The 27,051-nt window shown below is 43.8% G+C and overlaps 1 protein-coding gene across 3 annotated transcripts; it reads right to left on the bottom strand.

Annotated features, from left to right (window-relative positions):
- Positions 1–23: 23 nt before the first annotated feature.
- srfb (serum response factor b) lies at positions 24–27,051 on the bottom strand. 3 transcript variants are annotated; one of them, XM_014409987.4, is made up of 8 exons: positions 25,936–27,051; positions 18,856–19,122; positions 9,152–9,392; positions 6,721–6,885; positions 6,343–6,453; positions 5,697–5,894; positions 2,736–2,837; positions 24–2,185 (listed from the first exon to the last, which is right to left on the bottom strand). In XM_014409987.4, exons 1-8 carry the CDS (start codon positions 26,584–26,586, stop codon positions 2,148–2,150), a joined length of 1,773 nt encoding a protein of 590 aa, XP_014265473.2. In that variant the 5' UTR covers positions 26,587–27,051; the 3' UTR covers positions 24–2,147. The 3 variants fall into 3 exon arrangements, with proteins under 3 accessions (XP_014265473.2, XP_014265472.2, XP_014265475.2); XM_014409986.4 differs by having other exon boundaries at positions 2,761–2,837; positions 25,936–27,050; XM_014409989.4 differs by lacking the exon at positions 6,721–6,885 and having other exon boundaries at positions 2,761–2,837; positions 25,936–27,047.

The following is a 27,051-nucleotide window of genomic DNA, read 5'->3' as shown; positions in this document are numbered from 1 at the left end:
GTGGTCATTCTTTGAACAGTTCGTTGTGTTTCATCTTGTTTTATTACAAAAGTTCTGTACAGTGAAACAAAAACACACAAAATAACCATTTTCTTTCAAACCACAAATTCTATTCAGTAATCCCCTTTCAAAGTAAGATTTCCAATGTGAGAACTGAATGCCCGCAACATGTAATTTTCCTATGCAAACAGCCCTGTAGGACGACATGAATAGAGCAGAGAAACCATCGGGTGTGAAAATGACCTCGCTTGCCAGCGAATAGCTGAACAGAAGTGGGCATGGGAACTTTAGCCTCTGTCAAATTCTCTTTGGCTTCAAGCCTGCCATGCTCAGTCGTCCGACTAATTCTGCAGAAATGAGTGAATAATCTCACTCTCGGGGCACAGCAATGGATTGTATGACAGGTCCAAAGTCATGTGAGGTGGTTGGAAATAAGTAAAGCTCCCTTTTTGCTGTGCATTCACTTTTTTTTTTTTTTAAATCAGCCATGGAAGAGGAGAGGCACTATGGTGCAGAAAGAAGGCTCTCAGTCTAATGACTCATTCTTAATGATTGTTGAGGTACATACTGAGATTGCAGTCAAACAGGGTCTTACACTTCTAGCTGAAGGGAGTATAACATAAAGCACCTGAAGTCACTTTGCCAAATTAAGAGATCCTCATTCTTAGAAAAATAATTCTAGTCATCACTTGAGCAACAGTGCTGTGATTGTGTGCTGAAGAGCAATGCAACGTCTGTACAGTGCGATTACCTGCTCTTGTTAAAACCAGACTTTGGTGCCCGGTGCCTTGATGCGGCTTTATTAGCATCATTACAGTTAACAGATGCTAATCGGCACTCTGCTTTGACGAGTCAGTCTTTCAAATATGGTGGCATTACAAAAATAAGTGAACAATCTCCATCTAATGTCACTTAAATATTCCTTTATGTCTCTAGGCGTGAACACAAAATGTAAAAATAATTAAAAAAAATACAGATTTGTGACAAAGGAAACTTGTTTCCACTGGATTGTCATAGTTTAAATAACTTCTGCACTGGAAGTGCCAGGTTCGGCTTCATTTGGAAACCTCACATGTGAAACTGATGTAATACCAAATGGAAAATTTCCCAGCCCCACCCTCGCTCAAAAAAAGGATGTGGAGAGTAAATGAAAATGATGATGTACTTTGTGACCCAGCTACCCGGAGTCTGAAGGACAGTCCTGCAAATATCACAAAAGGAAAAAAAAACGTCCAAAAAACATCCAGGTTTCTTTCTCCATCTTGTAGTGAAAACTCCCAACAGCGTGACAGTATATACCAGCAAATGATGGTACATTAAATTAATTTACACTGACATGTAAATAATTCTTTTTCTTTATCCAAATCAATTTCATGTACATACAAAAACCACTACGTTAAAAAAACAAAACAAAAAACAAAACAACTACATGCCGCTGCACAAAATTAACCAGGATAAAAATACAAATCATCAATTAAAAAAAAAAAAAAATATGTACATTTCCAAATCGATTTTATTTTTTAAGTCGATAAGCATCTCCCCGCCCATTTACAAACCTCAGATATGTGCGCACACACTGACACATGCTTGTGCACAAACTGCTCACACTGGAACATTCAGACAAACAAATGTCTCTTTGGCTGGTGTGAAGCTGTGGCACTTTGCTGTGTGTGTGTGTGTGTGTGTGTGTGTGTGTGTGTGTGTGTGTGTACACACACACATGTAATTACATAATGTCAAAATAAAGAAAAAAACCACACACACACGCGCAAAAATAACACCATCAAACGGCATAGAAAATAGGTTCCGATGATGGATTTAGCGCTATATCTCCTATGCATCATATATATATATATATATATTCCAAAACATACTGTGTAAGGGCCTGCCACACATAGGCCCTTGATTTTGTGTGTGTGTGTGTGTGTGTGTGTGTGTGTGTGTGTATATGTGTGTGTGTATGTATTATAAAGTCACATTCAGAAGTATGATGTGAACCCACAAAGGAAGGCATCAATAAATAGAGATGTCAGTCAGTGTGTGTGTGTGTGTGTGTGTGTCCCTGGGTCTGCCGTGTTAAACAGCTCCAGCCGTCTGTCAGTCACTCTTTGAGTTCTGTGCTGTTCACCACCTGGAGCTCCGTCAGGTTACTGCTGCTGCCGCTCGACTGCTGGCCAATCACCATCTGGAAGGCAACAGAGCGATGTCAGGAGACACTACATCAGACAGCCATCGCACGTCATCACATCACACAGCGCGCAGTGCAGATGGAGATCCTGCTAAAGTGCATGCCATTTATCACAGTGATGTGATGAGTGATGAGTGATGCTGCAACAGATGCTGCAACAGATGCTGATGTTTTCTCTGTTATGTGTGTAGGCTGCGGTCTTATCTATTAGGAGACGTTAGATCCAATTAAAGGACTATTTCTCCTATTCCAGTTCAGTGAGGGGATTTTCCCATCTGCATATAGTATAAAATACAGATTAATTTGATATAAAATGACATCAATAAACTCCTAAATATTCAAGTTTTGGTTTCCATGCACTGACAAGGTGGTTTTGAGTCTATAGCATGTGTAGAAAACAAGTAAGACACTATGCCAGCTTTCATTCAAAAAAACAAGAGCCACAGGCTCGATAGAGCCTGTGGCCTCTTGAGTGCCAGTGCTCTGTTAGGATGCATTAGTGCAGTCACATGGCATGCTGGTTGCGTAGGGAATTTGAGAGTTTCACTTGTAAAATGCAGATCTTGCCGTACTGGGTGTAGCTGCACTGCTGAGACAGGGATCTGCACCGTGCCTGGAGGTGCTGTGAGGAACACCTGAGGGACACCACCTATGTGAAGAAAGAAAGAAAAAAAAAAAAGGAAAAGATACATTGATTAGAATTTATTGATTACACTTTTTTAACCCTTGTGATGTCCTCCCGATTTGCATACAATGCAGTTCATCAGGGGTCAAAACAAATTGAGAAAATAAAATATTTAATTGTTTAGATAATTTTGACTATCTGAATAACTAGAGAGTGCTGTATGTTGAACTTTAGTGAGAAAGTTTTTTTTTCAAGCATTTATAAATTTTTAATGGCAGCAAATAATCACACTGGTGGTCCTCAGGGGTCAAAAATGTCCCCACTTCATTTGACTGTTTTTTTAAAGTATAAATTGTCAATCAATTCAGTGTAACACCTTAGTTTTACTTAAGACCAACACATTAACACAAAATTTACTCAACATTTTACATTTTAGGGCCACCAGACCTTGTTTACAAAAAATAAACCCTGTTTTTTAGCGAAAATAAAACAAGAAAATTAAATATTTAATTAAATTAAATATTTAAAAAAAATTAAAAAAGAAAAAAATTAAAAAAAGAATTCTCACTAAAGTTCAACATACAGAGTGCTGTATGTTGAACTTTAGTGAGAATTCTTTTTTTGAACCATTTATAAATTTTAAATGGCAGCACATAATCACACCTGTGGTCCTCAGGGCTCAAAAATGACCCCGTTTGCTTTGAAGCAACAAGTATAAAATATCATCCATCTCTGTGTTTCAAGGTTTTATTCAACTTTATTCCAACTCATTGCCTGACAGTTTTCTATATTTTGGCATGGTAGGAGGGCATGAGTCTGAGTGAAGGCAAACTTTCATGAGGACAAAGGCGTGTCCATATTTGACCCAAGTGCAGGAGGAAGCTCAGGTTTATTCCTCTGCACTGGTCCCATCATGGACAGCATTCTTTCTGCAGTTGCAGGCCAAGGGGCATATACAGTAAACAAGCTGTTACAGGTGATTGTTTTCTTTTGGAAACCTGCAATGTTAGGGACAACTCGTGTCCTGACTGCAGGACAGACGGTTTGCCATCGCACACGAGCATGTTCCATGTACAGCTGGACCTGCATCACATGCTGCCCATGTTTTTGTCTCAAAGTTCCCTGGTTTACTTGGATGTTCTGTTGGAGGGGACAGAGTCCTCTGAAGGGGACTTGGTGCTCATACAGTCACATCAGTACCAGGATCTTACATCACAGCAGGAGGAACACCCACTTGTGTTTCAAGTCAAGTCAACACCAACACACACCATACACCTCAAATGGGAGCACGTTTGTGTCATGAACGACGATCATCTATTGTGTCTTTATCAAGAAATTATGTCCTTTTTGTGCTTCTGTGATTAATCTTGTGTCAGCATGAAAACTTCTCTACCAGACTCAGGATGTCATAAACTGGCCGTAGCGACTCTACTGAATGCACGGCAGTAAGAATCAACACACCCACATATGCCTACAGCTGCATTCGGTCCATTTTTCTTCCTCTCTTGTTGTCCCTCCTTGTTCGTCATCGAGTTGGCTGTAGAGCAGGTCATCTGCTAATTGGATGGTTGTTGGTTCAATCTCTGTGTGCTCTAGTCTGGAGTTCTTACCAAGGTGTCCTTGGGCAAGTTACTGAACCCCAACTTGGTCTCTGATGCATCCATTGGCATGTGAACGTTAAAAAGCAGAATACAAGCAGAATACACTGTGTATAATGCTTTCAGTACTCGAGTAGAAAAGCCACTGAAGGAGTATGGGACCTGGCACATGTGCTTGGACTGTGGTAGATCATCTTTCTCTGAGGCACATGAGAGAGTCATGCATCGTCTGTCACTGGGAAGGTTAGAAGACCAGGTCAGTGTTTCCTCACGTTACTGCAAATATTCCTCTGTCTCAGCTGATTCCTCTTTCCTGCTTGATTCTTTGTCTTCATCATAATTGAAATGGATGATGTGTAGTCCTCTGACACATCTTCTATTTCAGTTTCACATTCTGAAAATTCAAGAAACTTCAAGAAGCCCAGTCACTTTCTCTCCAAGCTCCTCAGACTACCATGTCCTGGATGCCTGAGAACCTACTTGAACATAGTTCAGATTCTTTATCACTTTTCTTCACTTCATAGCCTTCTTCCACTTCTGCAGGTGGCTGATGTGCTTTTTCAGAGAAAGGGTAGCATGTGCTCTAAATATTGACAATATTTTCTATATCTTCTAACCCTGGATCTTCCTGAACATTGATTCTCCCTCCTCATTATACTAGAGGACAATATGTGCTTTGTCCTACTGGTCATTGCTTTGCACAACATGGTAAAAAAAAAGTATGCTCATCAAAGTATGCAAATCTCCAGTGCAATGGAGGCTTTTGAGGATACTTTCTGTGTATGTATTATTGTAGAGTCTACCTTACAATACGAAACACTTTGATGCGGCTGTTGTTGTGATTTGGCGCTGTATAAATAAAATTTCATTGAATATAGAGCACCTGCCTCCTCATTGTGCTGCCTGTTGTGGTTGTTATGACCAGTGCTTGACCCCACACATCAGTGATCCAAGATCAAAGATGTTTGAAAACAGTATGGTGTGAAAATACGGCTCTTTGCAACACTTTGTACTTTGGGGTCATTTTTGTCCTACGAGGACCACCAATGTTATAAAATTCAATAAAAACCACATAAATAAATCAAATTACTTGAAACTTATTCCAATCATTCATAGTATAGTAATGAATAACTTCTGTTATTTTCAGACCATTTGATGAATAAAAAACACATTTTTGATAGCAAAAGATTTCTTTAGAGGACAAAAATGACCCGTGGACATCACAATTAATTACAATGCAATCCACATGAGCCACTCAGGAAGCTGTGTGTGCTCGGAGCCTCACCTGTGTCTTGGGCTTGTGCGTGGGACACCTGCATTGCCGAGGTCCCCTGGGAGAAGGCGTTGAGCACAGCCAACCCGCCGTCTGCCAGCGTGGGCGTGGAGGCGTACATCACTGTGTGCGGGCTGGGGTACATCATGTGACCTGCCACAGACGTTGGCACTGATGAAGTGACAATGGTTGCTGGGAGACTTACTGTGGCTGCAAGAAGAGCCAGAAAGGGAGGGAAGCGTCATTCAATGGGTTAAGTGGTGTTTATGCACACTGGCCAGCAGATGGCACTTCATATCTATCCAAATTCAACTGCTAACTCCTACTCATGCAATGTAGAGTGGCAATATTACTCCGTCCTCTGGGAATCAACTCATCCAAACAAGAGGAGAGCAAAAACAAACAGTGCACACAGTAAGAACACAACATATGACCTAAAAGGATTTTCTTACTAAAAATTAACAATCAAAAACTCACAAAGGGATCCCATTTCCACTCGCCATCATGATGGGAATAATTATGTACACTGTAGTTTTAATGTTGTGGGACCAGTGTGCAGTTTTTGTTAAACTTTGGTTCACTAAGAAAATCTACAAACCCTGTTTGGAACACGTAAATCTGCCTGAAAGACACACGAGTGTCTGTGTGGTTGGCCTACCAGTGGAGTTTGTAGAGGTGTGGGAGATCTCAGGGCTGCTGTCACTGTTGGAGGTGGGCTGGGTGTTGGGATGGACCTGGATAGCTTGGAGCTGCTGGGGTACCCCTGGGCCTGGAGAGACACAGCGGGCAAAAAGCCACTACGGTAAGTCATCAAACACCTCGCCCAGGCCCAGAAGGGCTGCAGTAGTGTGTTAGGGATGAGGGGTGCAGCAGTGAGGACAGCGAATGGTAGACGAGGTAGAAGTCATGCAAGCAGCATTAGGTGCATGATTATAGAGCAGAAAAGGGAGCGTTAGCAGTGCTAGCAGCAGAAGGTTTATGAAGACATGATTAGCACAGGACACGCACAGTCGTGGCAGCATGCAGAGCATGTCACCTGTGAGGGAGACAGCAGCAGGGAAGCGGAAGACAGCCTGCTGTCCCTGCTGTGGCTGTGGGGTGACGGCCAGGGCCTGACCATGCTGCCCCTGGAGGGCCAAGGAGTGCTGTTGCAACTGACTCAGAGGAATGGTGGGGGTACCAGGAGGGAGAGGAGTGCCTGCTGCAGGGGTGTGCACACAAATGCACGCACGCACACACACACACGCACAGACACACACACACACACACACACACTCTAAGGTTAAGTCTAAATATGAAAGGATAATGCAGTTTGAGAAAGAGCTAATACGTTCATTTCGCATGGAGTTCACTGTCACTGTTAGTCGTTTAATACCTTCAGTTGCTCGACATTTTGGCAGCACTTTAGGCTGGAAACACACTTTCTCTTTTTTTAACATTTACCAGGGCTTTAATCAATATGTTTTTTTAACGTTTAGAACACCGGCCTGATAACGTGACGGCAACCAAACAAACAGAATGAATGATTTTCTGTGAGTGAGTCTCATTTGCAAAGCGTGTTTTGTGAGTCTTTTAAACTGGATTTTTTAAATGTAGTTATTTCCTTGGACAATGCTTGATGCTCTTATGTTGGCGTGATAGCCTGACACCGATGGCATGGTGTGAATTGTGCCACCAGCGTGCACATAAGTGCACAAAACTATCAACTTCTACACATTCCTACAAGGTCAAAATTCCACAGTGTGCTTTGGGTTAGCAAGTGACGCTTTTATAAAAGGTCACCGACTGAAAATAACGCAGAAGTTGAAATTTCATAGATAGCCACGTGAGTAAACGACAAATCAGAGGTCACCTAGTGGTGTGGCGTTTACTTTCAGCACTCAAAGGTGTGTGTTCAAAAAGCTGTAAAACCTGAATCTGCAGGCGTGTGATAGGTCATGTGACGTAAACACTAACTAGGTGAAATTGTCCTTTTGTAAATCCCAAATCATCCACCTGCTGCACAACTTGTTCTCATCTTCCTCCATCCAAGTGAACTAATGCCAGCCATTTCATTTCTAGAACGTGACTCTGGAGCTACACCCTCACGTTTGGTCATATGCTCCACAGACAGTTGCTGGAGTAGGGTGGGGGCAGGCCCCTTCAAGCTGTCAGCTGAGGAGGCTTTAGTGTGGGAGGGTGTGTTGTTCCACCTGGCGCTGCTGCTATGTGCCAGACAGGTGGTGAGGAGGAGAGAGGGCGCGAGTGAGCGAGCGAGAGAGAAAGCAACAGAGGGTGCGGTGTGGGGGGGAGAGAGCGAGAGAGAGGGAGAGAGAAAGAGAGAGAGAGAGCGTAAAGGTTGCAGAGTAAGATGGTGAAAGAAGAAAAAAACCCACATTTTTTTAAAAAGGCGGGAGGACAGAGGCACTGCCTGGCTGTCCTTCACACGTCAGTCAAGATAACAAATAGTCCCCATTAGGCCATCGTGTGTCTGCGCCGTCAGACGCTGTGGCGGAGCACAGACAGCAAAATCTAGTGAGTGACATTACTGTCAGTGCTAAGATAATACAACTCTGACGAGCGCTGGGCATGTTTGGCTTCACAGCTGTAGCGACACTACTGTGACAGAAGACAACATGGCAAAGACTGCCCCCACTGTCTAACAATCCTCAGAACTGTGAACAGAGCAAATAAATATTCCAAAGCATCCTATACAGAAGGAATCATTTTAAATATCTTTTATTGAATTTTTTATATTTCTAATGCCTTGACGGGCAACTGTGATCCTCTTGGAAGTGCCCCTATAGACCCGTATCTGAAAAGGGGAAGCGTAATGAACAATTAAGGGAGAAATCATTTAGACACTCTGGAGGGGACCTCAGATCGAAGCCTGCAGCCCTAAAGTCCTCACCGACTTCCCTTGGGTTTTAAAGCGTCTGCCCTAAATGAAGGGTCACGTCTCGGTCGAGACCACTCTGTCTCCACAAAGTCCGCCTCACATCCTCATATATAATGTCAGCGCAAGCCACCGATCCTTCATTGAATATTCATGACTAATTATGGCCCTTGTTCATCAGCCCTCGCTGCCAGGTCTATTGTGTCCCTCTCACCTAATTATTCCTGTCCCCAAGTGACAATCAAAGGCAGGGCCACTCGCCAACAGACGTGGCTCCCCTGAATACTGGGGGCTTTGTAAAAACCCGAGTGTTGGCTATGAAGAGCTGTTGTGTGATGTAAACAGCCCAGAGAGAGAGAGAAGGGGGGGCACGAGCACTCTGAGATGACGGCTGAGGTCACGCCGCAGTGCCATTTTCATTCTAATCAGCTAATAAGCTAGACAGCACGATGACATTAACAAAACATGAAGGCCAGCAGGAGTGTCTCTTCCAAAGGATGAGGTCAAAACAAACAAATCATTAGGAGTATAAAAACTGAGCTGTGGATGATGAGGACGAGAAGCCCGGGTGGGTGTTTGCTCTCCAACGTACCGGGCATGAACGTGAAGCCGCCGGGCAGCTGCATGACCCCCGTGGAGGCGCTGGCAGTCTTGAGGACGGTCCCGTTGGCACTGATGTTGCTGTTGGCCGAGACGGGGGCCAGGTAGTTGGTGATGGGAAACGAAGATCCGCTGCTCACCTGCATGGTGGTGGAGGTGGTGGGTACTGTGGACTGGGCGCTGCTGGCCGAGCCTGGCAGGGTCGCTACTGTGAACGTCGGCTTCAGGGCGTCCTGTGGGAAGAAACCAAAGGGTTTAGTTCGGCGTTCCTCGGCTCGTGTCAAAATTCTGAAAACATGTTCCGAACTGGAAATTTAGGACTTAATAAAGCCTCGAATTAAAAACTTCAGCTTAAATGAGTAACTGTTCAAGGTGGTGTTTTTGAGGCTAGCATTTCCAGCTCCAGAAACGCCAACAACTGCACACCTAAAACAACACAATTAATGGGGCTTTTCCTCCACGGGCAGCTGAACACGAGGACGGTTGAAGGGAGAAGCCTTTAATTCTCGGAGCATTTCAGGGACCAATGGATGGCTGACATAAACCAAAGCAGGTTTTAACAATCACAGGGCAAATGGCATAAACAAGCTAAAGAAACAGCCTGGGACTCTTTTAATTGCATCCATATGTAAAACAGTGAGCAGCACAGGGAAGCATTTCTCTGCACGACGACACCGAGCCTTGCAAAGAGCAGCGAGATGGATTCTCAAGTCAGCTCCGAACGCAGGGATTTTATTATGGATGGCAACTTCAGACTAATTGGAAAAACATTTGAAACCCCATTAAAATGCAACTCCATAACCCCCGAGAGAGGAAAAAAAACAAAAACCTATTAAAATCATAACAGTGAGAGCGAGGAACATGACTGTGCATCCTCTTTTGTGCAACACCTGACTACTCGGCATCAGCCATTTATCATCTGCAGCCGTTTCTCCTGCAATTAACATCCAGCCCTACCCGATCTGCCGCCGCTTTATAATTTTGTTGAGTTTCTATGACAACTAACTGACCGCGTAACACGGCGGCTTTGCAAAAATAAAATAATACCTTTTTGAAAAAGGCACAGAAATAAGGCAGATGAGGCAAACTTGAGATGAAAGGATGTGAGATGTAGCATCGCACCAAAGAGCTAATGCGAACATCCATTGAACCGCCGAGCAGGATGTGTTGGCGAGTGGGCTGCATGATAAGAGCAGAGTAGGCGTTAGGCCGAGACTATAAAGTACATCGAAACCCACCGTGCCCGTTTCTACACACTCGCACAAGCTCTTATTCACATGATACTAATGATCTCTAATAGCACAATGGGAGTAAGCCTACACATTAGAAGGCATTTAATAGTTGGCACGTCTATGTGGGTTCAGTGTTCTTTGAGGGCTTGAGTCCAGGTGATTGGATTCAATCAAAGAGAGCTGCATCCACATCCAACAGGGATCCTCGGACTCTTAACATTTCCACAGAGGATTTAAAAATAAAAATAAAAAAGGATTTTTAATTTCAAAAGCTAACCCTGATGTGGCCAACATATCAGCTCCCTTTAGTCTGGTTAGAAGCAGTCATCATATATCACCCCGTCTGCTTTTTTCAGCTGCATACACAATGAAATATTACATGGATATAATACAATTACCATTAACTTGCTGCACTATTTGTCAGCTGCCTATGAACTCTGGAACTTGCCCCCTACCCCCCCAATGTCATTTATACTGTCAGCAGTTTGAGGCCAGCCAACTTCCTGGTGATAAACGATTAAAATATTTGATGTTACAAGCTGGAAAAAAAAAAAAAAGAAAAATTCCACCTCACGTTAGAGCATATTTAGGTGGTCGGTTACGTGGCTGGATCCTTCAAAGATGCAGAGTGAGTGAATAATAAATGTATAATGTCTGGAAAACACATCTGCCTGCAACATCACACCGGCTTACTATGAGGAAGCAAGTGAAGCAAGCGTACTGCATCTTATAGGGTTGAAATTCCAAAAAAAAGTAAGTGTGCACCTGCTATTGATAAGAGGAAAATCATATAGAAGTAGGCGAAGCCTTCTTCTCTCAGTCCTATTGGCTTTTATATGTAACTGATAACGTGGGTGAGAGGTGGAGAAACCAGCATGCTACTGATAAGCCCTTCCAACCACACACTAGCCATGCAAACACATAAATGGAGCTACTGTAAGGACAAGCTTGCTGTCTTACGCCACACTGCAGTCTAATCAAATAGTAATATTTACAACAGTCTTTTAGCATGGCTCCAACTAATCATTAAACAAAGGCTTTTTTTTTTAAAGCCTATAAACTCCTCTAAGTGTCGCAGTTAACGCAGAGTCTTCCAGACTTCACTCTCTTTAACTGTGGGGTTACAGACAGACAAGTCTGAGAAAAGCTGCTCCGCTTACAAGAATCTACAAGTGCAAAACTTTGCACTGCTCTTAGTTAGCTGGTCCACTCAACTCCAGGCTCTGCTGAGGGGCTGTGACAGTTCAAGGTCCTTTACCTCTTTAGTTAAACAGCAGCTGGAAAGTTGGAGGGGGGAGGGCCTCGCAGCGCTGTTCTGCCCTTTCAACCAAAAAGGAAAACGAAATAAATTCACACAACAACAGCCCGTCGCCCATTTGCTATACTATAACTGTCATTCATCAGCGAGTGATTGCTGACAGAGTGAGGCACAGCTGTCACTGCACCGTCCTTCTCCCAGGAGGCTTAACAATGAAACTAAACTAAACTAGACAAAGGGGGGTAACCGGGTCTGCACTGGTGCACGGGCCACAGGTATCACTGATGGCACAGAGGGAAAAAAGCAATGAGACCACAAGTAAAAATGGAGATATAAAGTATTTCATGAAAGCCAACAGAGCTTGAAGTGTAACTGTAGGGTTTTAGCTACAGTAGCAGTAGAAAGTGTGTGTGTGTGTGTGTGTGGGGGGGGGGGTAGACTGAGCAGAGTCAGACCTGTGTGTGAGGTTTGAGACAGGGGACAGGACAGGGGCAGAGTACAAACAGCTGAGGGCACAGACAGCTGGCGGGAAACCTGAGCACCTCTGAGGGAGAATTAACCCTTTCCGGCCCGCAGAGGCAGCAGGAGGCCACGTGTAAAGACGGCTGCCATCTGACACCAAGCAGCTCTCACCGTTCAGGTCGCAAAACACGACTCTGAAGCAGACAGATATGCCGCTCTGAAGAACTGCTCCGTTTTTTTTAAACGTGTGTCTTCTGCTTCCTGTCCCTCCTGAGATCCAATAGGGAGCAGGGGTTTGGCATTCAGAGGGTCAAATAGAGCAATTAGCCTTTGTGCTAGTCAAACAGTCCAGCCGTACCCCCACTATCTCTGTGACCTACATAGCCAAGTTTGCTCTGACCTACTGGTTTGTTTGACCATCTCCGTGTGTCTCCTGTTCAACTGGCCTGTCTATAAACGGTGCTGGCTTTCATTTCAGTCACGGCGGTGCATAGTAAACATAGGCCGAGGTGGTGTAATGCATTCTTTCAGAACAGAAGCGAGAGCAGAGGATCATTCTTGTGATGTAGCCAACGCTTCAGCTCTGTCATTTCCTGCTTAAGCCTCGTTCATCTCCTCCTATCTCAGTACACGGTTACAAAATGATACAGCATATTAATAAGCATGAACTCCACCCCTTTTTACCATAACACACCAACAGTCTGTTTAGCAGATAACACTTAATATTGGCTCTGAATTAACTAGTCAGTAAGTTATTGTTATACTTTTATATTGTGTTGACTGCAGACGATATTAAGCGGCCGCCTTGGTTCAGATTACTGAGTGGATGGAAATCTCAGCAGGTACTTTTTCCTGCCCACTTACATCCTACCACATATACACAATTACCGAAATCTTAAATCATTACAATCACTGTATGCGAGTTGAGAAAACACTCACAGTCATGACTGCAACATCTGCATGAGTTCAAAGGGTAACGGTGAAAATAAAAAGGTACCAAGACTGTACCTTCAACTATTTGTTCTTATCCAACCAAATTCTCACTGGTGGTCAATCCCGACTGTGACTTTCATAGGGAGAGAAAGTTACATCAAGGTATGATCTGTTAGTTTTGGAAGAAATACCACAAGGAAAAAAAACTGTGACTTGCCCAAAACGGTGACTGATAGCTAATTAATGTTTACATTTACAATGAATATTACTTCAAATGGTAAGTGTTTAAGGCTTTATGTTTTAAGTCTCAGCATAACTATGGGTAAATTTTAATACAAAGGGCACTAATAGAGGTCTCAAACTGCTCATTCATTAACAAGCACATCCATACACTTTGCTCTATGCTAAACTATCTTTCCCAACACACCCCACAAGGACTCTTTGACATGCAGACTGGAGGAGTCGGGGACGAACCTTGGTGTATTTAGGAGGTGGCCAGCCGCAGCCTCAAACCACTAACATCCATCAGTAGCAGCAGCCACACCAACCTGGATGTAAACTGCTGATCTAAATAAAAGTTGACTACAGTCGACCCTTTTATTTGTGGTTTTCAAATCAGCCTCACTATGGCTCAGAACACTAAAAACTAAACTAAACCTAACCAAAGCACGACCTTGTAAAACATCCAGCTTAGTATAATGAGGTACCCCAACGCAGCACATGAAGGCAAAATTTATAGTTGTGCAGTGGAGGGCTGAGTCGTATCCAGTAAGAAATGAATCTTTGGGAGTCAGACTGCGCAGCCCTTAGTTTGCTATGCAATCTATTTTACAAGACAGGAACATCTTTTTCCCCAGCGATGGGGGGATCTCAAGTATTACACATCCTGGCTCTCCTCTATGCACGGTGAACATATGAGATTTAAAAAAAAAAAACAAGAAAAAAAACAGATCACACAAAATATGAGAAAAAAAAAACCAACATTCGCACATCGAGAATATGTTCTTATAGCTCTTTCATTTCTCTTAAATTTTCTGCATCCTCAAGGTTTGTGTACATGAGGAAAAAAATTAAAATAAAAGCTTCCCAACATTCGCAGGCACCAAACAAGGAGCCGTTTTAAAGGCGGAGGAAATGAGAGAGTAATTAAAAAGGGAAGGACACAAATGATTCTCTATTCATGTGGGATTAATCATTCCAAATTGAAGGTGACAACTGGCAGGCTAGTCCAGTGTTGGTTGGAGAGCCCATTGTGCAGTTTAATGGTGGCTGGCCCTCGTCTAATCTCCCATTTGCTGGCTCCCATCTCCCAGTCTGTCACCCTGCCAGCAACATGGAATTTGCAGCTCCATTTGGGACTGCTAAAAAAGGCAAGGCAGCCCAAGTGGAGGAGGTGCAGCCAATGGCGGCTGACCTGTCCAGTTGCTTGCTGCAAACTTAAGGGGGAGGTGGAGGACGGGATTGCGAGGCGGGGGGTGGATGACATGGCTTTTGTCGCAACGTTGCTTTCCACCACCTCCAGCGCGATCGACGTGCTTCATACATGTTTACAGATGTGCGATATAAGCTGTCAGATCTGTTCTTCTCCAGAACTCGGGGCTGCCGGGGAAAACAAACATGCCGCCGCTCAGTCAGGACAAGTGAGCTCACTCTGGACGTTTTCTGGTCAGTGTTGCGTGGAAAAGTGAACTGTGATAATGAGCGCAGCAACAAATAAACTTCACGAGGAGCACAACAGCAGTGACGCCAGCAACCAGAACCAAAGAGGAGGGAGGGGGGAGTGAGGGATGAAGTACGGGAGAAAAGGAGAAGGAAACAGTGCGGGTGGGAGGAGGGGGAAAACCAGAGCCGACTCTGATACTGAGAATTCGATGCCAAGATAGATCATCTAAGTAAGCATAAGTTGTGGGATTTGCTATCCCCTTCCAAAAATAACCCAAAAAGCATAAGAAACAAACATCTGCACTGTAGGGACGTAGTATTACTCATAAACTATCTCCAAAAAAAATGCAAGAAATGCGCAAAAAGCAACAAATCTGCCCTCTAATGTGGTTTCATTTCTCATGTATTCCACCTTTTCCTCTTAACATGCCTCACTCAGACTCTACGTCACACATCACTCTCCCACAATTCCTTTCAAAAGTCCTGAGAGGACCGTCTTGAAGTTACTGCTGCTTTTATGTGTGCTGACAGAGCAATAACAACAAAAAAGCGAGGATTTTCCACAGTGAGTCACACACTAATCTTAATGTCTTATCGTCTCAGGACTCCTTTCGGCTCGAATAAAAGCACTCTTAGGGGGAATGAACTGATCCTGCACTGGAAGACTGCTGAACGTAGAGCCAAAGCAACGCTTCAGGAAAGAAGTCTGTGCCGACTAATTTCGACCAATATCTAGGGGAAAAATGTGAGAACATTTCCACAGCAGCTGCTGCGTTTTACCACAAAGAAGAAATCAGAGGCAAAGACACATGACAGCCCAGCTAGTGATGGATCGGTCCAGTCAGATGGAAAGAAGACACTGCGCTGCGAGGCAGAAAGGAGCTGTCCATCATTTCATAAACAACTATTTGAAATGAAGAACTCCCCTCCCCCATCATGCCAATTTACTCGTGATGTTTTATGTTTAACAGTGACGTGTGGCTTTTTCAGGTTATAGCTTAATAACAATCTATCAGTGCACAGCTTGGTGAATAGACTCATTTGCTTTCTTGCATAGGAAATCAAATGGATAAGATCCCACTACCACAGTCTTTATATTTTACCCAGCATCGCAACGTTACCAGAACTGGTTTTACTTTGTGAAATGTGCAACATGCTTACATCTATATAGCAATTGATGGATGGACCTCCCTGAGCCTGGTTCTGCTGGAGGTTTCTTCCTGTTAAAAGCTAGTTCTTCCTTCTCACCCTCCCAAAGTGCAGCATCTTTGATCGTTGGTGTTTTCTCTGTGTCGTTGTAAGGCCTTTACCTTACAATGTAAAGCGCATTGAGATGTCTGCTGTTGCGATTTGGTGTTATATAAATAAAGACAATTGAATTGAACTTTTCCAGCTGACCACTCAAAGTGTTTTAAACTACAAGTCACGCTTAATCTTTATTCTGTGTATCTCCCACTACTTTATCTGCCTCACATCCACGGCCAATTTAGAGCCACCAATTACACCCAGTATGCATGTCTTTGGACTCTGGGATGAAGTGAACACAGATACAGGAAGAACATGCAGACTCCAAAGCTGGGGTTCAAACTGAGAACCTGCTTACCTGCTTGTGACCCAACAGTGTTAAATGCTCCACTACCATGCCACTCAAATGTACTGCAGACCAAATCATTTCTCCTTTAACTTCCTAGGACCTGGCGTCCACATATGTGGACATCACATTTTGGGTTGTCTAACCCAAAATACAAAGCTTTGTTCTACAAGGGCCTGATATCCACTTACACGGACGTTATACTGCCACTGTTTTTCAAAATTTAAAGCGAATGTCCTCATATGTGGATTTCATTTTTCTCAAACAAAAATCAGGTAAAAAAGAAATCAACAAAAAAATCTGGTAATTCTTTGTTTTTACATTCATCAGGTCCCAATCAGCAAAGAGAAATCAAAAATGCATGCCATGAAAGAGTTCACACATACAAATAAATCAGAAATAAAGGCTTGTACTCTAAAAGACGATACTTGCTCCAAAACTAGGGAGACTTGAGCTTTTCCGATCCAAGGAATAATTTCAGGCATAAAATCTTCCTTTTCTCCAGTACAGACAGAGCTACGCTAGCCATTTCCTTTGTTTTCCAGGCTTTTCGCTAATCTAAACTAAGCCGCTGTGTGCTTGCCTCGAGAGTGGTATTGAAAGACAATCAGTGAACTAGCTATTACACTGTTTCTGTTAAGCCCTATCAGTTTATTTTGTCATTTGATTTTATGAGCGATGCTAAAGGCACCAAATTACATCTACTTCAATCATCTAAGCTTTTCCTTTTTGCTTCTTCAAAAGGTTATCCGCTCCCCCACCAGTCTTTGCAAAACCCGGATTGTTTAGACTACAGTGGAGTGTATTCATGACATACTATTCCTGATGAACAGCGTCCAGACTCGGCAGAAGTTCACGCTGCAAGCACACACATAAAACGATCCCTCGCATTCGAGGGATCCGATCCACCTGCTTGTCCTGTCCTAACCGCCTGACGAAATCTCGCCCGCTGACGATTTCTGCTGCGTCCCACTGTACACAGGGGTTCACGAGGTCTCACGCTAGCCTCCCACACTCAAAACTGCAGTTGGGGGTGGTGGGTGGGAGTGGACGCTCAGAGGTCACAGTATCACAGCCAGTCACCCAAATAGCTGTCACATGAAATGGGACGAAAAATGTTTCCAATACACCCGCTCATATCTACTTCCAGAACCCACCCCCTACCCCCCCACTCCCTGCCCTCCATATCACTAAAATGAGAGGAGGTGGTGGTGCTGGTGGTGGAGGAGGGTGTGTGTGTGTGTGTGTGTGTGTGTGTGTTGGGGGGGTGAATCACAGGACTCCAAAGACAGCTGCAGCTTATAAGGAATGTGAGGGGCCTCAGCCAAGAGTGCAGGCAGGGAAACCATACCATATATGGCAACAGAGGCAGAACTAATTTTTATCAATGAGCAGAGCGGGCATGAGAGTGGCTTAACATGCAAAGGTTGATCTCCCATCCCTGACGATGTATGGCATGTGTTAGTTAGCGCCTTGTGAAAACAGCATGCGGGCAAACAGTATGGAAGTGTGCGTCTTCAAAGGGGAATACTTAAGCTGGGTAAACAGTCGAGGGAATCCAGCACGTGATTGCACAAAGCTGACAACAGCCACCGATCAATTCAACGCTAACGCTTCAAACCCTTAGATGTTTTAAAGTTCAACGACACAGAAACCAAACTTTTTCATTCAAACTTAAAATAATAATTGGGAGAAATTAAGTGAAAGGTTACCTGTTGTATTATTATTTATCATTTCTATAATGACGCAAATTGTGAAAATGCGCAACATCCAAATATTTTAAGACTCACACATTCTGTTAAACAACTCAAAGTGAATATCAGACGTCTCTGTCCCAAAAATCAAACGTAAACAGCAAAAGCCTCCATATAGCAGACCGCGTGTTTCTCGTCCAAACACAGCCCAGGCCTGCAGTGATTTATCTTCACGAGTGTTACGAGGTTTTCCTGGATGAGGGGTCAAAAAGGTAAAAGTGAAGACGGCTCTCTTTTTGGTGGAGCGGGGATAAATTCTGCACGTCTTATCCGGCTTTCCCTTCTGCACGAATGCTTTGAAGGACTACTGAAGACTTCTTGGTTTCACTGAAAAAACGATTTGGTGCCCAGAACCAAACCGCGAGCCCAAACCAGAAGCCTCACATGTTAACGGGCAAAAGTTCAAAAGTGTGTTTACAATAGGACAAAGATTATTTTCCACAGCTGCTTGTGGGTTTGATTTATTTGTTCTCCTTGTACGCTGGCCTTTTCTGGAGAGATTTCCCATTATATCCATTAGCGACTCTACTGTGCTTTATGAGGGGTTTTGGGGTTTTTCTTTAATTTGCACTGAAATCCATGTCTCTATTAGAGAACAGACAGTGAGTCACAATGACTTTAGTACCTGAACGCAGGAGAGATGAGCTGTGGAGACAGATACAGGAGTGAGCGCAAATTATTAATAGTTGACCTTTGCTCTTTTGAAACGAGGCAGCGAGTCTTATTATTTATTAAATGTTTGTATTTTTTGTCTTGGCCAGCTGGAGGACCGGCCTGCAACCGCTTTCACTTTATGATACTCACCTTTGTGTCGCCCATGCTCTCCGACTCCGACACCTGGTAGGTGAGGTCAGTCTCCTCAAACCCGGTGGCGCTCATGCGCTGATCTGTGGACGGGTCGGAGCGCGGCGGAGAGTCTGGCGAGTTGAGGCATGTCTGGATCAAGGCTTTGCCCGTTTCACTGGTGATCATGGGCTGGAGTTTGCGAGTAGCAAAAGTGTACACGTGACCCGTTTCGCTGGCCACAAGTAGCAGAACCTGGGTTCCCGTCAGGGTGGAGAGTTCATAGGCCTGAGAAAGTGAGAAGAAGATGTGATTAACCGACCGAGAGAACGGGCCAAGAGTCGAGCTAGAAATCCAAACATCAAAAAAAAAAAGAAAAAAAGAGCTAGTTCGCCAAATTAGGGCTTGGATTACCTTCACATCATGTGCAAATTAACCCTAAAAATGGAGGAGGGAATGAATCTGTGGGAAAACAGCCAAGAGAACACTAGAATCTATAAATACTTCTTTGGTGGACTCTGACGTATAGCACAAATGAAACTAAAATAACACAAGATAAGGCTTCCCAGAATAGAGAGTGTGATATAGTCGAGAGACTGATTGCAGGAAAGTGCAAGCTTGATAGACAGGGGGAATAGTAGTAACTGAGTCTTGACAGGAGGAATATTTTAAACACTCAGAGGTGGCTGCCTGCAAAACACGAGGTCTCCGTCGCACTCCGCCGGCTCGTCATTCATCGCACAGCTTGCAGACACTCGCATTAAAGCTCCCCAGAGCGAAGGGAGAAGCACACCGAGATTCAGCTCCATCCAACGCACACACACGACCGAGTGCACCCTGATGCTGCACTCGGTGTGAACTCCTGAGAAAGCCTTTATCTACATGAGTCATCAGTTATCTGGAGGATGCTCCTGGTGCTGCAAAGGCACAGTGCCGTTACCATCGCCTTGGCAAGCACAGCGTACCCAGAGCCGAGCTGACAGATGTGCCGTTGCAAGGTGGAGCGGAACACACTGTCAGACGCAGCAAAAAGGGGGAGGGGGAGGACATGAATCACATTCAAATTAAAGCGTTTTATTGAGCAGTTATAAAACCCATGTCGCTGTCCGAGTCTACTCCACCATAGTGTGCTCATTATGGACCGTATCTGTCCTGTCTTCACTATCTGACCACATAATCGGCTTTAGTGTGCAGTAACATGACGACAGAGAACATAAAGGCTAATGATGACTAGCTGCAACTGCAGCGGCTCGCCGGCACGCTGCACTTATTTAACCTGAACGATTCGACTCCGACTTAGTGCTGCCTGCAGAGGAGGGGTCCCTAACAACAGAGCTCGATGTTTGGCCAACATCCATGACAGAAAAGGAATAATTTATCAAGTTGAGAGTGCTATGTGGCAACACAAGCTACATAGTGCTTTAATAAGTTTCCTTGCTCTGCTGATTTTCACATAAATATTTATGACTGCAGGGCGTGTGTGTGGTGGTGCTGCTGGTGGCGGTGGTGTTCCTCTGACTGTAATTGGTTCTTATGCCACAAAATATGCCAGCCAGGTCTATTTATCAAATAACTGAGAAAAAAAAAGAAAAGAAAAGACCCATCCACAAACAACTGAAAGTAAATGTAGTTTTAACCCACTCCCACCCAAAAAAGGGTTTTCAGGGTTTGTCTTCTTAATTAATGCAAGTCCCAAACTTAGTCTTAAGAGAAGTCAGCTGTGGGTTTAAATCCCTTGAAAGTCTTGGTTGGTCTTCCCTTCTCATGCAAAGGCGCATTCAGCAATTTTACAAAGATGGGCACAGTAAGGATCAATCGCTTAACTCAGCGGCCCCCAACCTTTTTTGCGCCACGGACCGGTTTATGTCCGACAATATTTTCACGGACCGGCCTTTAAGGTGTCGCGGACAAATACAACAAAATAAAACCAGTACCGGTACCAAAAAACAGAAGATTTATTCATAACACAAGGGGAAAGACCCAGGGAAACCGAGTTAACGATAAAAACGCTAAAGAGAAAAATTAAGCTATAAACCGACAAAACCCCTGAAAACCATATATTTCACACCCAAGCCTCAACTCCCGCGGCCCGGTACCAAAAGACTCACGGTTGGGGACGCTGGCTTAACTTACATACACTAGTCAGGTACAACTTGCAAATACTTGGTTGAACCCTTCTGCCTTCAGAACCATCTTTGTGGAACTGTCCCATGATGTTAATCTCCCATTCCCCCACATCCCAAAGTGCTCTACTGGACTGAGATCTGGTGACTGTGGAGACCGTTTGAGTACAGTGAACTTATCGTGTTCAAGAAATCAGTAAGATGATCTGAGCTTTGTGACATGATGCATCATCCTGCTGGAAGCAGCCTAGAGAAGATGGTTACACAGCAGTTATAAGGAGATGGACATGGTCAAGTAGGCTATGCTGTTTAACAGTTGGTACTTGATCGCCCACACTATGTTGTTTGCACCATATTCCGATCATACTATTTGCATGTTGCAGAAGAACTCAAGACTCATCAGATCAAGCGAAATTTGTCTGATTTTAGGCTCGGTTTCATGTTCTTAGCAGATAAGGTGGCACCAGTGGGGTCTTCTGCATCTGCGGCCTATCTACTTCAAGGTCTGACATGTGATGCATTCAGAGATGCTTTCCTCCATATCTTGGTTGTAACCCGTGGTTGTTTGAGTTACTGTTACCTTCCTATCAGCTCGAAGCAGTCTGGTCATTCTCTTCTGACCTGTGACATAAACAAGGCATTTTCACCCCGTGAACTGCTCCCCATCTCTCTTCTTTGGAGCATTCGCTATAAATTTTTGATGGTTGTGAAGAAATCCCAGCAGATCAACAGTTTCTAAAATACTCAGACCAACCTGTCAACAACCAGGCTTCAATCAGTTAAATCTCCTTTCTTGTATATTCCTGAGCTCCATTTGAACAGCAGGTCGTCTTGATCATGGCTAACGTACTTAAATGTATTGAACTGCTGCCATGTGATTGGCCGATTAGACATCTGGGTTTTAAGAGTAATTGAATAAGTGTACCTAATACAGTGGGCAGTCAGTTTATGTACAGCAGCTATCTCAAGTGCTGAAAATAATATTTGTTCTAACTTTTCAGAGATATTCTCAGAAGGATTTGATGATTGTGTTACTAAATGTTTTATTTTATTTTCAGACCAAATATGCTACTTGAAGATAAGAAGCAGGGCTCTGTGAAATTGGCAGCCATCCTTTAATCCTCTAAACTTTAGTAGACTAAATTATTCATCATGTAGCTGAAAAATCTAGGACTGACCCATACTGAAGTTCCAATTTGGCCAAAGCCAATGCCTCTCCTTTTTTGTATTTCACGCTACCATTAAAAAAAAACCCAAAACACTAAAATATTTAACACAGCAGATGAATATCAGCCATTCAGCTGAGACTAAATGCAATCGTATGTCAATGTATTCCTGAGGAAAAATGAATAACTGCCAGATACACAGTAGTTTGCAGTCCTTCACCTTCTATGTCAAGAAATAAATAAAATACTAATAGAAAGTTCCTGAAACCTAACACTGTGCCTTAAAAGTCTCATAAAATCACCAAAGTTATAAGAAAAAGAAGCAGAAAAATGTATTCTTTACTCAATTTTATTTATATAGCACCAAATTGCAACAACAGTATTTTAAGGTAGAGACCCATTAATAACAGAAAACAAAAAGTCCCAAAAATCATATGAATCCCCTATGAGCAAGCGCTTTGGCGACAGTGGGAAGGAAAAACTCCCTTTTAACAGGAAGAAACCTCCAGTAAAACCAGGCTGAGGGAGGGGCGGCCATCTGCCACAACCAGCTGTGGGTGAGTGAATGAAGACGGGAAAAACACATGCTGTAGAAGAGAGCCGGAGATTAATAACAAATAATTAAATGCAGAGAGGTATTTAAAGACATAGTGAGTGAAAAAGGTGCTGGAAATCCCCCAGCAGCCTAGAACTATCACAGTGTAACTACTAAGGGAGGATTCAGGGTCACCTGATCCAACCCTAACTATATGCTTTATCAAAAAGGTATCAAAGTTTAAAGCCTAATCTTAAAACTAGAGACAGTGTCTGTCTCCTGAATCCAAACTGGAAGCTGGTTACACAGAAGAGGGGGCTGAAAGCTGAAGGCTCTGCCTCCCAGTCTACTATTAAAAATCTAAGAACCACAAGTAAACCTGCAGTCTGAGAGGAAAGTGCTCCAATGGGGTGATACGGTACTATAAGGTCACCGAGATAAGATGGGGCCTGATTATTCAAGAGCTTGTATGTGAGGAGAAAGAAAAAAAAAAAAAAGTATGTGAGGAGAAAGATTTGAATTCAATTCTGGATTTAACAGGGACCCAATGAAGAGAAACCAATATAGGAGAAATATGCTCTCTTTCTAGTTCCCATCAGTACTCTCACTGCAGCATTTTGGATCAACTGAAGGCTTTTGAGGGGCGGTAATGCCATCCAGAGAAAGCATCTGGGTAGAAACTGTGTTACTAAGATTTTATTGGGGCAGAGTACAATAACCTCAGTTTTATCTGAATTTAGAAGCATAAAAAATTAGAGTCTTTAAAAGATTTCTGCAGTTTAACTAATTGGTGTGTGTTATCTGGCTTTATGGGTAGATAAAGCTGGGTGTCATCTGCATAGCAGTGAAAATGTATGCTACACCTTCTAATGATAGTGCCTAAGGGAAGCGTGTATAACGTAAACAGAATTGGTCCTAGCACGGACCCCTGTGGAACTCCATAATTAAACTTACTATGTGAAGAGGACTCTCCATTTACATGAACAAACTGGAGTCTATTAGATAGAAATTATTCAAACCACTGCAGCGCAGTACCTTTAATACCTACAGCGTGCTCTAATCGCTGTAATAAAATGTTATGATCAACAGCATCAAACTCTGTACTGAGGTCCTGCAGGACAAGCACAGAGATGAGTCCACTGTCAGAGGCCATGAGAAGATCATTTGTAACCTTCACTAAAGTGGTTTCTGTACTGTGATGAGCTCTGAAACCTGACTGAAACTTTTTAAATAAACCACTTCTCTGCAGATAAAAGGAAGTTTGGAGATTGGCTTGCAATTTGCTAAGGACGCCGAGTCAAGTGGTGGCTTTCTAAGTAACGGTTTAACTACCTGACGGCCTGTGGTACATAGCTGATAAATAAATATAGGTTTATCCTTCCTTGAGCAGTCTTGCAGGAATTCTGTCTAGAAGACGATGGTTTGGAGCAAATAATGTGTGTGACGCTGACAAGTTATGATTTCTCTAATGGTTACAATTTTATTTGTGAAGAAATTCATGAAGTCATTACTCATAGGCACAAAAGCATTTTTTTAAAAAATGTAATATTTCAATTAAATGACAAATCATTCTTTCATTAAACTCATCAAAGCAGGAAAAACTTTAGGTGTAAGTAATAGCATAATGAATATATGGACGCACTCAATTTAGCCGAGGCCATTCCACAGCACTGCACCTGAGCTGAGTCACACATAATGTTCTTCATACCACTTGTGCTGCTTTCCCCACTATAGAAAGTCAAATCATATATGCCACATATTAGTACTAATTGAGTAACCCTGAACCTCAAACTGACGTAATTATTTAACAGTGTGTGTTTACAAGGCTGCAAGCTGAGGCACACATAAGAAGAGAACAAACAGGCCTGTGCTACACTAACTGCATCCTTCAAAATGAAAGTGGGCTCATCCTAGACCAATCTATGAATCTTCCCACTCCACCCACCTGTCATTTTCTGTGATGGCTGGCATAGTGTGGGCAACCTTTTCAAAAAAAAAAGAAAAAGAAAAAAAGAAAAGAAAACCATCCCCACACTGTGTCAAATAGTGTTCATGTTGCCAAGAGCCTACATAAAGACACCTCAGTTTCCACGACAACAGTCTGGGATACATAAAAAGAGAGAAACACAGCAGAGCGCATGGTGCAGCCGAAGAAACACAGGGACAAGTTAAAGGAAAGAGGGGGTAAAAAAAACTCCTGGACTCCAATAAAGCACCTCTTACAAGTGTTTATTTAAAGTCATGATGAAAAGTGGTCGAGTCCACATCACAATAACTGCTGGGCTTGTGGTCAACAGCTGACCCCAGCTCAAGTAATCCACTCTCCGTGACTCTATACCAAACGGTGGTGTTTTATTGTGGCATCAAATCATGTGGGTGAGCTGTGAATTTCCTCAGAAATGTTGCTTTAAGGAGACAGTAATGAGAGCAGTTATGACTGAGAAGCAAGGTTTGTCATCTTTAATGTCGCCTGCTTATGAGCAAGAGTCAACTGACAAAACTGGAAACCAGGACAAGTCATCAGTGAGACTTAGACGTCTGTGTAATGTACAGCACCATAATGCATGCACAGACAGACAGCACCCCACCACCACCACACAACCCAGGCTTCTCGCTTCTGTCTCAGTGTTCTTTGGCCGTTCTTTGGTCTGTTTCCCTGGGGTTTAGTTAGCTGTTGGCACATACAGGCCGACTGCTGCTTACTGCCACATGGCTGCCGCCTGTAAGCAGTGACGGAGTGAACAGGCTGTGACTTGTGATGAGAACTACATCTAATAGTTGCAAGGATGTCTGTGAAGGTGTGTGCGGGTATGCATGCATGAATCAGTTTATACGTTTCTGTGTGTGACAGTTGGGATTGGGGGTGTCATAAATAGACCTGTCATTTGCTCTATTCTATTTAAAGCCCAGTGGCTGTCATGAATGTTCTGACTTCCTCACATCCACTGAGTCACTTCTGGACCACAATGGCTTTGTCTTTCATAAGAAATACACTGACACAAGACTGACATCAGGTCAGCAGCATGTAGGCTCACATGAAAAAAAAAGAAAAACCCCAACCCAAAGTCTTTCTTGTGGTTATTGTAATAACAGATGCACACTGTCCCAGGGTGTTGTGATTTTTTTAAAAGGTTATTAACAAGTGCACTTCCATGAATGACTGCAAAGCACCCTACAGTGTGACACTGCTGTACTTCCAGGCCAATCAACAGCTAAAAGAGACTCAAATCAAACGCTGGCGCAGCTGGATGAGATCCAGACGCATCACCTGACTCACCTTCTTCATTATGCCCGTCTTCCTCTTACTGAAAGTGGTGTACCGTCTCAGCTTGTTGTCAATAAATTCCATCTTTATCTTTACGCGTCCACGTGTCTTCTTGCCCGGCTTTGCCCCGGCGACCCCTCCGGGCACCATGCTGTAACCTCCGGGAGATACTCCTACCTCCTGCCCCGACACCGCAGCCTCCATCTCCCCTCTCTCCCGCTTCACCCCTCTCCTACTGTCCCCAAGTGAACCCACGGGTTCGTCATCATCTCCGGAGTCCGAGTCGTTATCTGAGCCGCTGCACAGAGGCGCACTCTCCCGGTCCGGATCGAAGCGGGTTCCGTGAGGCAACATTACTCCTGGACTTAAGCCCACCATGCTGCTTTGAACGGAAGTCTGAAGAGGGTTTACACCGGTCCCGTTCCCCGGCCTCGCACCTCTCGGACCCCCTGGACCATTAGCTCCCAGCATCCCAATGGTATCTCTGTCCCCCTGTCGCCCTGCAGCACCGGTACTCTCGCTGACCCCGGGTAGAGCTTGCCCTGATCTGACAAGAACGGGACGAATCCCGCTGCCGACCAACCCCGAGCCGTGTCCTGTGGTACCCCTGCCTGAACCCGAGCCGTTTCCAGGTGGTGCCGATCCAACCTGGCTCGGTAACATTATATATTTACTGGAGCGAGTTTTTTAAACACCAGCCAAGACAGCTGGATTCGGTTGCCTCGTAAATGACTGATAAAACGCATACACGTCCGGGCCACGATATGTAAACAAACCCGACCAAATGATGGTTCAGAGACTCCAGGAAATTACCGAGACAAACTTTCGAAAGTGATGCTGCCCCCAAGACCCTTCAACCCCGGCTCAGTTTGCTTCACCCTCCTCCTCTATTTCCAAAACTCTGAGCACTTTCTCAAAAAGGAAAGCGCGAAGAGCGACCTCCATATTGCTGCGCCACGTCACCTAGTCCGCCATGTGAACCGAAAATAGCTCGAGTGTCGATTTGCTCGCACACAAGTCGAAGTTTCTCTCAGATAATGTTACAGTATTTCTCTTTCCGTGTGTCACAAACGAACATAAACCTCAAAATTTAAGACAGCGAAAGCGACAGCGGAGTAATACCTCAGC

This window comes from Maylandia zebra, linkage group LG13 (genome assembly GCF_041146795.1).
Source record: "Maylandia zebra isolate NMK-2024a linkage group LG13, Mzebra_GT3a, whole genome shotgun sequence".
Lineage (NCBI taxonomy): Eukaryota > Metazoa > Chordata > Actinopteri > Cichliformes > Cichlidae > Maylandia > Maylandia zebra.
The sequence above is the reverse complement of the archived record's forward strand: the minus strand, read 5'-3'. Positions and strand labels throughout refer to the sequence as shown.

Bases quoted from the DNA above. Each gene is read 5' to 3' on its own strand.
- srfb (XM_014409986.4), bottom strand. From the start codon at position 26,586: ATGTTACCGAGCCAGGTTGGATCGGCACCACCTGGAAACGGCTCGGGT. The intron at 19,123-25,935 runs GTGAGTCAGGTG...TCACTTTCTCAG, and splicing joins AGACGGGCATAATGAAGAAG to GCCTATGAACTCTCCACCCT. The intron at 2,186-2,760 runs GTACGGCAAGAT...GTTGCCTTCCAG, and splicing joins CAGCAGTGCAGCTACACCCA to ATGGTGATTGGCCAGCAGTC.